We start from the raw sequence: 12,724 nt of genomic DNA, 5'->3' as shown, positions 1-12,724 counted from the left end.
CACCGAGTTTGCGGTCAGAATCCCAGGGGGCTGGATTACCGAACCCCTGTGCACCGCGTACTTTTGCAAGTGCATACGCTTGTTGGCAACTTTTGCGACAAGTACATTGGGCTCCAAGTAGCCCCAACCTCAGGCAACTTCTTCTACCAAGATCTTCAGCCACACCGCCTTGTAGGCACCGTGGCCTGCTCCTGTTGGTTACCTGCTCAAGGTACTCTTGCGACTCTTGTGCCTCCGGCCTGTGGGTCCATTTGAGGGTCACCTTTGTTTTCATTGGGCTCCCCAGAGTGTTCGGGCCTGCCCCGACTCCACTGCTTGTGGCGAGTCTCTTGGACCTTGCTGGTCCCAACCGTGCACCTTGACTGCCTGCGTGGGTTGCATTTGTCAAGGCTTGTTGGTGCTCCCGTCGGACACCAACCCCCAAGCACTCTACATCCTTCGTGGGACAGCTCGTATCTGGGTCCTGGTCGTCTTCAGCGTCGCCTGGTCCTCTCAGCAGAGTCATGGTCACCGTCATCCTTCCTGAAGCACCCGACATCGGAGGGCATCTGTCTTTCAAGTCTCCTAATCACTCCTGAGTGACATAGACGCTGTCCCCTCTGCTTTCAGGTACTGCTCTTCAAGAATCCACATTTGGATTCCTCCGGACACTTTCTCCTCTTCCAGCAGCAGCACTTTCCTGAAGTCATTGAGTATTACTGTATCCACGGGTGGGGTGGGATGACTCTCCAACCTTCTGTCTTCCACAGCGTTTCTTCAAGATCCATTGGGAAGGGTCCCTAATATTTAAAAATCCAACCGCGACTTGCACATAGACTTGTAAGGAGCACGCACTCATGTTCACACACTGTACACGCTCTCTGTGGGGTCCCCATTTACTTACTTTAGGTGGTTCTGTGGGTCCCCAGCAATTCTAAGTCCTCTCGACATTGTCCTGACTCGAGTCATGGTTTTTATATCACTTTCTTAGTATATGGTTTGCTCTCCTCCTGGGGCCCTCTGATGATATTAGTGCTATTTACTGTGATTTGTTTGCTAAAGTATTGTGTGCTTTGTGTCTATCTCCGTTTAGGAGACACTGTAACCTACTAGAGAGTGTTATATAATAAATACATATTTTTATAAATACTTTGTGTGGTTCTTTTTCATTTAATCTAGACTATAAGATTGCATTCTGGTAAAACAAGCTGCTTTACACTCCTTCAAGACTAAGCCTGAAGGTTGCTCTCCACAGCTACCACTTGATAGATTTCCAAGGTTGTCTGAAAACTCTTGAATCACCATATGGGTTGTCTGGACTGGTGCAAGGTGCCCACTTAGATTAGTGGACATCATATACGAGGCCAGCCTCTAACAGGTCTACTTCATCCTCTGCTATACCTTTGTGGACTCACTGGACTCTGTGCACACTAACTCTTTTTGGTATGCATATACAGAACCAGTTTCCTACACCTAGCTTAGCAGCAAAGGGGAAGACTATATTAATACTTCTTGCAAACTGATTACTGATAACTATCTGCGGAAACCAAAACCCCCTGCAATATAAAGTTAGCACATAATTAAAATAATCCACATCTGCAACAGGGGATGCTTGGAGTTTAAAAACTGGCCTTGGATCCAACTAAGACCACAGTACATTACAAAAGACTTGCCTGTGGGCTAGGAGGATGCGGTCTAATACCTTCACAACCGAGTGCAGGAGGGAGATGGGACAGTAGCTGCAAGGGTCCTTTGGATTACCCTTCTTAAAGATCAGGACAATAAGAGGTGTAGACCAAGGAGGGTGCTTTATGGATAGGCTCTCTTATCTAAGGGCATTGGCAACAACAGGAGTCTATAATTCTAGGTTGCACGTAAAGCGGTCCAGAGGGACCCCATCCTGACCAGGAGCTTTGCAGCCCGGACTGGACTTGATTACCTCTTCCAGTGATGGGCAGTACTTGGGGTGAAAGTCCACCTCTGGGACCACAGATGAAGCACTGGTTTTCCCAGTGGATTAAACTTCCCTACAGAAAACAGAAAATAGACCAGTCAAGACCGGTAATGGAAGAGTCGGTCAAGCGATCCTTGTTATCTTTAAGAAAAGGCGGTTTAGTAGTAGACCAGAAAGACTTCTGGTCATCCCAAGGATATACTTCCTGGAGAGCATCCCAGGCTTGTAATCCAAGGATTTCTTTCCAGGCAGTGATCACTTTCTTATACAACTTCCTACCGCGTGTGCCCACACATATACCCAAACGCAGCATTAGATTCGAACCCACAATACTGATTGTTCACTCTCAAAAATAAGAAATGAAACTCCGGTCTATAACGGAACCTTTCACACCAGGCCACAAAGGTACCCGAACTCCCACTCCAAGGCCATATTAATGGTACAACATGTGATACACACCTCTACAACTAAAAATAAAACATTAGAGATACCTGAAGAAAGTAAGAAGAAAAACTGCGATGTGATGGTGTGAATAGGTTGCCAGGAAGCCGCGTGCAGCTGGTCTTCTAAAAATGTCAGGGTTTGCCATCCTTCCAAAGAGCGGCTAATTAAGGTAGTGTTGTCAATGTGTACCATCTGGTGTAGCCTCAAAAAGGACAGTCTTTCATCAGCCTGGATCAGCACTGTACAGGTCCTCATCTGGTACTGCTACCATGGAGATTCTTCAGTCAGAACCATTACCAGCCCTCAAGCAGTCCTCATCTGTATGGTGTAGGTGGACACTGCAGGGAGGCAAAGGGCAGTATTCACACTGTGTGCTAAAAACAAGAAGTTAAGTTTATTAAGCTTCAGCTGAGAAAGCTAATTATATTAAAAATGTACATGTCATAAGTTTGTACTTGCTTACACAGTAGGACATAAATGTGCATGACAAATAAATGTGCACCGTTTCTTTCTCTGGAAAATAGAAACAAGCATTTACAATGCAATGGTCTCGGCAGCATTAAAGGTAGAGCTATTGGCATTGCTCATGATTTTTTTCTCTCTCTTTTTTTAAATCATAAATAAATGGCATTGTCATTTACATTACCAATAGCTTAATCGCAATGACCTGTTAGACCTGCCAATCGGGCCCTGCCTGATGACTCTATTGGCCAGTTCGACCCTGCTCTCCTCCACTAGCCACTCTCACATCATCGTATCCGAGAAGAGGGCAGCGCCAAGGGGTTTGAATGTTTATTATGTAAGTATAGAAAGGCGGGGGTCTGAAAGAGGCGTGGCTCAAACACGAAAGCTGACATTTTGTGATCCTAATAGTGTATTGCATTGAATTGTATCTAATAGTGCCCCTCGACCGGTATCACTGACATGTATTCCCTTAACGTTTTAACACAAATTGTTCAGAAATCTGTCAGTGTTTTTTGCCAGTAAATTCAATTACATGAAATAAGGTCTGAAACCCGTTTCAATGTCGCTTTTACTTACTGGGCCTGAGGCCGGATGGACCCGGTCACTTCAACGCCCGCTTCCTCTGCTACTCACAGGAGTAAGAGGCCATAGTGCACGAAAGGGGCGCGGAAGGCAGACGAAGGCTCGGCTCGTTTTAGACTCGAGGGTCCACGAGGACGAGGTCCGAGCCACAGCCGGGCTTCTGCTCAAACCTTCAGTTGCTCGCCAACCTCTATGAGGGGGCTTGGCTGTAACCCCGCTAGGGACGGCTCCAAGCGATAATAGTTAACTAGTCTACCCAAACGCCCATAAAGTTCGAAACATGAGACCTGTTCCTCCCCATGAGGCGCAACTGTGATGAACTATAATGCAGTTGGATCTATAAAGCGCTTTATATGCCTCTCGAGGCATCAAAGCACATTAAGCTCCAAACTAAAGAAAAAGCAGAGCCTTCTTTTCAAACGACCCAATTCTCCACTTTGAAGCATTTTCGCGGAAATTGTAGTGCTAGTACTAAGTCTTCACTCCCTACAAATCTGTACAAGCAGCAGCCAGCAATCAACGGGGCAGTAGAAGGGAAGGTCTTGAAACATGCCGAAGTTGTGTCCTAAACGACGGCTCTCCAACAAATGCCGGGAAAAATATGTGCACGCTTTATCATGGTGGTGTGAGGTAAAAGGTCAAATTTGGGGCAGTGGAGTAAGAACTATGCGGAAAGGAAGGTGAAAATGACGTATATTAATGTTGCTCAGTAATGCAAAAATGATCTAGACTACACCAACCATATCCACTAAACGTCAATATTCATAGGAGTTTCAAAGGTAAAAAGGTTCAAATATGCACTCTAGTCCTCCTCTAGCAAATGTCTCGTAATTCCCTCCTGTGCACCAGGTGGTTTTTCCCCACAACGAGGAACAGGGGGCTTGGGGGTGGGGGGGAGACAAGCGAGCAGAACGAGGGACAGGGGGCTAGGGGGGATGAAAAGCGAGCACAACGTGGAACAGGGGGTGGGTGGGGCAGACAAGCGAGCGGACAAGGGACAGTGGGCTGGGGGGATGAAAAACGAGCACAACGAGGAACAGGGGGGTGGAGGGGTGGCAGACAAGCGAGCGGGGCGAGGGGCAGGGGGGTGGGGGGACGAAAAACGAGCAGAATGAGGAACAGGGGGGGGGGACAAAAGACAAGATGGCTTACCTGCCCCAAAAGAAAGAAGAGAAAGAAAACTCAGCTGGGGCGGAGGACTCAGCGACTTCTTCTGGCGGCGGTCGGGGGGAAATGCCAGAACAAAAGCGCCGCCATTTTCGCGATTCAGGGGCGTGTATTTAGCAGTTGAGTGACGGATGACGTCTCGGCTTAAAAACTGCAAAAAAAACGCCACCGAATCGCAAAAAGACGGGGCTTGAACAGAGTGACGCCCCTCTCCTCCAATGGCTGGCCAGCATTTATGAGGCCAGCCAATGGAGAAGAGGGGCGGGTTCAAGCCCCCATACTGCCAAAACATAAAATCTCGGACTCCGCCCACTGCGTGGGACGTTAGTCCGAGACCTAAAAATATGAATTAGTTGAAACTGCCCGTCCTGCTGGTGTGTTGTATTTTTCAAAACTAACATGTTATATCACAAGGACAAAGTCTGCACTGTGTTTTGGTGGAAGTGAAAATGTGCTCATATTGTTATATTTGGTGCAGTATTTACTTTCGGGTACAAGAACGTGCATGACAATGTTGTGCAAAGAAAAAAAGTTAATGAAATGTGTGTCAAAGTTGTTATTTTCCTTCTGGTGGAAAATACCAGGGTATAATGAATGCATTCACAGAAAATCGTTGTGCAAAATATGTATTTTTTTTAGAAAGATGCAAGTGTCCAGGCGGAGAGCAACAGAATTTTTTTTTATTTTGTAACATTTTAGTTCCTGTCCCCGACAGGATGTTGTATATAAATGCGCCACAGTTATTTTTACTGCTGCATACACGAATAATTTGGCTTCATGTTTTGCTCTAGGCAATTTTTGTGCATTGAGCAAAGCATTTTACTGATGATTGTCACCATTTTTGCTAGTTACATTTTTACTGTAATGGTATTGATATGTACTGAACAAATCAAACACTTAGAAAGGACCAAGTGAGTGCCTTTGATGGAATTCAAACTGCAGAGATTCTGAAGTTGCCTTGCCTCCCACTAATCCTGCAAACTGGCCCTATTGGGTAGCACAGAAGTGTCAACATAGCCTGATCTGCCAAAGGACATATACCCCATAGTCCCCACAAAGGAACCCTCTCCCCTTCGTCTGGCAACAACTTACGAGCTGCGATATTGGGTGGATAAGATCGGTAGAAATGGGGGTATAGCTGTTGTTTTTAAGGACACTTTTAACTGTCGTATCACTACAGAACCTTTATTGGACTGTGAAAGTTTGGCCTTTTCTATAGATTACTCCCCAACCAATGCCTATCATGGGCTGCTAATTTACCGCCCCCCAGGATCACCCGGCCAATTTCTCACTGCCCTCCCCAACACGATTTCTAACCTAGCCTGCACACCATCCAATTTCACGGTGCTGGGGGACCTTCATCTCAATTTCGATGACCCTTCTGACCACTCAGCTAATGAGTTGATATCAAATCTCTCTGCACTCCAGCTTACTCAAACAGTACTTGAACCCACGCATAGTAAAGGTCATCTATTGGATCCTGTCTTTAGCAATCTTCGAGAGCTTACTATAGGCACTCCCACCCCACTTCCATGGTCGGACCATTTCTTAATCCCCATAACCTGGGAGATTCATAGGTCCACGCTTTCCCTTATTACCAGCCCAGCCTTGGAATGGAATTGGTGCAAGCTTCCAACAGAGCATTGGATCTCAGTTCTTGAAGCTACCAGACCAGCTAGTGACGCAATCTCCATTGTAGGCAACGAAAAGTTGAATCACTGGATCCAAAGCTCCATTGATCTAGTTCTCCCTAAAACATCTATTCACAAAAAAGCAGACAGAAGACTGCTCCCTGGTTCTCTCCAAGGCTAAGAGAACTAAAGCAATCGTGTAGGAAACTTTAACGATCCTGGAGACAAAATTACTCAGAATCCAGGAAACTTAAATAGAGAGGCGATCAGATCATATAAATCTGAAATCAAAGCTGCACAAGCTGCCTTCTATGAGCAGAAAAGCATCTCAGCTGCAAACTCCCCCAAAGAAATGTTTTGAATCGCTAAAGCCCTCTCCAATTTACCGCAGAAACCACCTACATCAGAGGGGGCTCTCACAAGGTGCAATAATTTGGCAGAGTTTTTCCAACAGAAAATCCATAACATATATATATCCCTCTGGCCATCCAGAATCAACATTCTGTGACTCCGACCCCAGAGCCAATTGCAGGAGCACAAACGTCATTAGGGCAATTCCCCCATGTGGATCCGATCTCTTTAGGTTGGATCGTGGCAAAAATAAATTCGGGCTCCCCGTATGACCCTGCCCCGGCTCAGCCTCTCACCTTGGTTACCGACACCATTCTCCAGGTAGTCCTTGATCTTATCAACTCCTCCATTTCATCTGGAACGGTTCCCTTGGAATGGAAATGTGCACTGGTAAAGGCTCTTTCAAAGAAACCCAACCTCAACCAGTCCAATTTAGCCAATTACCACCCTATCTCGCTCCTCCCTTGGATGAGCAAGATTCTAGAAAAACAAATACTACTCTAGTAGATTTTCTGGAATCTAATGACCGTCACCATTCCCAAACTGGCTTTTGCCCTCAACTAGGGACTAAGACTGCCCTTCTTGCTGTAACTGAGGAAGCAAGGAGGATACTGGATCAAGGCGGTACGGCAGCGATCATCCTCCTTGACCTTAGTGCCGCTTTCGACACTGTCAACCATACCACTTTGATCCTCCGGTTAAAGAATGTGGGAGTGACTGACACTGCTATAACCTAGCTACAGTCCTTTCTCAGCGACCAATCCTTTCAGGTATTTGCAGGGGATGTTATGTCCAACCAGTTGCCTCTCAGCTGTGCGGTGCCTCAGGGCTCAGGCTAACATCTATATGACACCCCTGGCGGAGATTGTCCAACCATTTGGCATTACATTTTAATCACCTATGCAGATGAAACAGCTCGTGGTGGCACCGAACCACCCAGAGAGGTCATCTAACACCCTAGGCCCCTGCCTAGAGGAAGTTGCCAGATGGATGGAGCTCTCTTGCATGAAGCTCAACGGGGATAAGAACAAGCTTATGCTCCTTGGCAACTCCCACTCCTTCAATCCTGCTCTGCTCTGGCCTAACTGCCTCAGACCGACATCAGACCAGAAGATCCAGATTAAGAGCCTTGGCATGTGGCTCGACCACGCGCTCAGCTTTAATTACCAGGCTGCTAAGATCTCTGCCACTTGCTACGGCCTTCTGAGGATGCTTCGCAAGATCCTCCCCCTTCTCCCTTTCCAAGCAAGAATGATCATGATCCAAGCTCTCATCCTCCCTCGGTTGGATTACAGGACTCCCTCTATCTGGGAGCGCCCCAATCTACCATCTATAAGCTCCAGAATTTCCCGAACTGTGCTGCTCGCATGCTCCTGCAGATCCCTCGTCGACAACCTGAAAAAAACAGCACTAAGGAGCCTTCATTGGCTGCCAATCAAGGCAGAATCCAGTTTAAAGCCAGGTACCTGACACACGGGGCCTTCTAAAGGAAGGGCCCAGCGATAATTCAATCTATGATTTCCCCATACCAACCTCTCAGAGATCTTCGCTTCAAGTCTTCCTTCCTAGTCGCCACACACAGAATCAGGAAAGCCAGATGGGGCAGGTGCTTCTTCTCGCATAATGCTGCCATCTCTTGGAACGCCCTCTCACTGCATATGCAGAAGGAGCCTAACCTGCTGCGATTCTGTAGGCTCCTAAAAACCGTTCTTTTTAAGAGCCATACATAACTCTCTCCTTCTCGGTCTCTCTGTACTCGTCCGCAGTGCGGGGAGGCCTCAGGGTAGCCATCGCGCTATATAAATTCCACATCATTCATTCATAAGTGGTCTACTACTGAACACATCATAGGCAGCGTGCAGTCAAATCCATCACATTAGTCTTCAGTCCGCCCGAACAACAGAATTAAAGTATACCCAAATACAACAGTATTTTAGCTCATGATCCTTAACACCCAAATACAGGTACTCACTTACCAGCAATATCTACAATGTACCGCCTCTTTAGTCATAGCATGTCAATTGTCTTACAACTGACAATCGGCCCCATTACACGTGACACCTTCATCTTCGACCTGACCTTTTATGTGCATAGCACACTGCAACTTGAAGTTACGCTTTTATCATCCCGGAATGAAAAACGCTGACAATTAGAAGGCCGTTACTGGCTTAGGGTTTCATACATATGGAGCCGTTTAACACCTAGATTGTTTAAACCAGCTCATCCGTTGTGTCTTTTTTGTTTTATCTCCAAAAGGCTGACTGAGGCATTTACACAGTGCTTCATTCTCCTGTGTGGGGCGGAAAAGCACCTTCCAGGACCAACAACAAGATACTTGAACAGTTGGAAAAGTGCTGTCTTACTTGTGGGCCTACGTTGTAATTGTTGTGTGATGTGGAAGTGACCAGAGAGGCGCACGTTTCTTGTCTTGGGACCTAGAGCCTAGTGATATGGTGTGTGATTGGTGTGAGAGATAGACATACCGGATGAGTTGCATAACCTTGTCTCTTTACTTTCACCACCTACAATGCAAACAAGCATTTGCAATGCAATAGGTCATGCAATTGCTTATTTGTGTGTTTAAAAAACCTGCAAGCAGTGCGTAAACATAGCTTGCAGGTTTTGCAAACACAAAGGAAAGACATTGCCATTTACAATGCCAACAGCTCAACTCTCGCAAATGCGAGCCCTTATGATATAGCGGCACCAAAGCTGTAGCTTTCAACATCGTAAAGATTAGTGCAAGTGCCACGATTGTAACAAAAGTAAATACTTAGAACAAACAAGTATTTACAATGCAATAGGTCTCACAACTGCGAATTTTGGAGATACTGGCATTGTAAATGGCAATGCCTTTAAAAACAAGCACTGGCGTTGCCAATAGGTCTCGCAGTAGGAAAGTTGGAGCTATTACAATTGCAAATATTTTATTTATTTATTTATTTATTTAATTTGTATGGCGCGTTATAACCACAGGGGTCTCTAAGCGCTGTCTGTCCAGATTTACGTGAAAGATGTTACGTAATGAGATGTTACATTCACTTGAAATCAGCTGTGCACCTAAGAGCTACTCCATGCTTGTTTGTACAACACAGTTTTTAGTTTTTTTCTGAAGGGAAGTAAATTACTTTCCTTCCTGAGATCTGAATCCAATTTATTCCACAAAGCTGGAAGCACGTTGGAGAACGCACGGCCCCCCACCGTGGTCAGTTTGAAGCGAGATTGGGACAGAAAAGTGGCGTCCGACGAACGCAAAGTCCTACCCGGTGTGTAGGGGGATATTCGGGATTTCAAATATTTGGGTGCTTTGCCGTGCAGAGCCTTGTGAGCAATACACAATCCCTTGAATACAATTCGCTGACGTATTGGGAGCCAATGCAGCTCCTGCATCAGGGGAGAGGCGTGGGCAGTTCTGGGTTTTTTGAATATGAGCCTAGCTGCATCATTCATAACTCCCTGAAGCTTGTCCAGCAGCCGCTGAGGCAAGCCTAGGTATAGGGAGTTCCCGTAGTCCAGCCTAGCCAGAATTGTGGCTGAGACCACGTGTCTCAAAGTAGGGAATGAAAGCAATGCAGAGATCTTCCTTAGTTGTTTTAGGAGGCCTATACAGGTGCCCACTACAGTGGAAACCTGTTTTTCTATGGATAATTTGTTATCCACATATAGGCCTAAGCTTTTGACTGCGGCTGCCGGTTTTGGTGGTGTACCCAACTCTTTAGGCCAGAATTTATCGCTCCAGGGGTTGCCCGAGATGGAAATGGGCAACACTTCCGTCTTGTCTGGATTGACCTTCAGAGAGTTCTCAGACATCCAGTTAACTGTGGTTTTCAGTATGTCCTGTAGCCTAGTGGATGCTCCTGGGCCATCATCCAGCCGGATGATGATCTGGGTGTCATCGGCATAGTTATACACTAGGCAATCCATCCTGTTCAGGAGAGCAATTAATGGCTGCAGGTAGATGTTAAAAAGTAGGGGTGACAAAGCAGAGCCCTGTGGGACCCTGCAGGTGATCGGCGCGGGGGTGGAGAGTAAATCGCCCAGCTGCACTCGTTGTGTCCTACCCTGCAGGAATGATGCAAGCCATGCATGTGCTGTGCCCATGACACCAAAGGATCTCAACCGCGACAGGAGCTGTTTGTGACACACGGTGTCAAACGCCGCGGAGAGGTCCAATAGTATCAGGGCACTTGGTGTTTTTACATCAGCCCGGGTTCTTAGCTCATCTAGAATAGATAGCATAACTAGTTCCGTGCTATGATTAGCACGGAACCCTGCCTGATTGGTCTCCAGCAGGTTGTTACTCTCTAGATGGGCCGAGAGAAGAGCTAACACATGCTGCTCAATCACTTTGGCCAAGAAAGGCAACTGAGAGATGGGCCGGAAGTTTTTCAGACATTTTGTGTCTGCACCGGGTTTCTTCAATAAGGGGATCAGGCGAGCCTCTTTAAAGGCTAGAGGGATCTGTCCTGTGCGAAGAGAGGTGTTCAATAAGTGCAGGACCTCTTCCTCTATTCCTGGCATTGCCACCTTGAATATGTCAGGAGGGCAGGGGTCTACCAAGGAACCCGATTGAACTCGGCCTATGATGTTAAGTAATTCTAGTTTGGACATAGGGGCGAACTCAACTAATGATGGGATGTTTAATGGGGTGATAAGGTCCGGTAGGCAAGGGCAATCGAGGGGTACAGTTTCCTCAATTTCGTGTAAGATGTCAGATATCTTCTTTACAAAGAAATCCTGAAACCTCTGGCAGTCCGCCTGAGTAAACTCGGGACTTTGCTCTTTGTTGACCCTGAGCTCTGCCAAAACCCGAAAGATTTCTTTTTGTGGGTTTTTTGCAGCCACTATTCTCTCCTCGAAAAAAATAGCCTTCCTAGATTGTATGGCTAGTTTATACTGGGCTAAGGATGAGACATATTCTTGTTTGGAGATGGCGTTGTATTTTTTACGCCATGCCCGTTCTTTCTTCCTCACCCCACGTTTCATCTCCCTTAGGGAATCGTTGTACCAAGGTGCCCCAGCTCCTCTTGCCACCTTCTTTATCCTGCGAAGAGGTGCTACCACATCAATGGCACTCCTCAGTTTGTGCTGGAGGTGACCACATAGAGCGTTAACGTTGGCATCCTGCTCTTTTATTGGAGGGCAGTGTTCTAAAAGGTGGACCAATTTCTCTCCATCTAGATTTCTCCATTTGCGGGCCGTTTTCCAGCCCTCCCCAGGTTTGAGCGGAGGGCCCTTCAGTATAAGTCTGACCTTTATTAAAGAATGATCGGACCAAGCACAGGGTAGAATTTCCGTGCTGCCCTGGACTGGCATATTGGTCCAGACTAAATCGAGTACATGACCTTTGTCATGTGTTGGTTCCTTCACCTGTTGAATAAGACCTAGTGAGGAGGCCGCCTCCTCGATCTGTAGCGCTTGTCCTTCCTTGGGGGATATTTCCCAATGATAGTTGAAGTCCCCAACGATCACCAGTTTATCATATCTTGTGCATAGGTCCTGGACCAATTTTACAAAGAGCGTGGGGAAATCTGGCGACGCCCAAGGTGGCCGATAAACCACCAAGAACACCACACAGACCGCTCCCCTCCTAAGCTTAACCCCCATGACCTCGGCTCCTCCAAGGGTTTCAGAGAGGAACCTATCCGCATGGAGGCATGACTGATATAAGAGGGCTACTCCTCCTCCTCCTCCTCTCTTGGCCCCCGCCCTGTTGAGATGAATGGCTAGATAGTTATCTGGAAGGGCCGCCACTAAATCTGGCGCTGAGCAATCCTCCAGCCATGTCTCGGTGAGCGCGAGGACATCTAACTCCCCGTCTTCCAAGAGTGTGAAGACCTCCAACCTATGGCTCTGCAGAGAGCGAGTATTCAGTAAGCCGTAGCTCAGGGTATGGGTGTTAGACGAACGCTGCCGCCCTCTAATGCTCCTGGGTGAGATTAACAAGCCCTCACAAGCCAGCCGATGTATAGTAGCTGGCTCAAGATGAGACTTGCCCAAGTTGAGCTGCAATAAGTCATCCCTAGAATATAACACGTTTTGGGCAGGGGTTCCGGCCCCAGGCCCCGGATGGTCACGGATGGGCAAAGATGGGCTCACCTCTGGCGAACCTCCGGCGCACCAATGGCGCGCCCGCTGCGCGTCACCGCTG

General features: G+C 47.1%; 1 protein-coding gene across 1 annotated transcript in view; it reads right to left on the bottom strand.

The window, feature by feature from the left end:
* SLC37A3 (solute carrier family 37 member 3) overlaps window positions 1-12,724 on the bottom strand; it is a 175,945-nt gene that overhangs the window by 133,894 nt on the left and 29,327 nt on the right. The window contains exon 2 of the mRNA XM_086953054.1: window positions 2,425-2,751. Within this exon, the coding sequence (XP_086809180.1) occupies window positions 2,425-2,522 (98 nt within the window). The 5' untranslated portion in view covers window positions 2,523-2,751. The remainder of the gene's footprint in view (window positions 1-2,424; window positions 2,752-12,724) is intronic.

The sequence above is a fragment of the Lissotriton vulgaris genome, chromosome 1_2 (genome assembly GCF_964263255.1).
Source record: "Lissotriton vulgaris chromosome 1_2, aLisVul1.2, whole genome shotgun sequence".
Classification (NCBI taxonomy): Eukaryota; Metazoa; Chordata; class Amphibia; order Caudata; family Salamandridae; genus Lissotriton; species Lissotriton vulgaris.
This window is presented reverse-complemented; position numbering and strand designations above follow the sequence as displayed.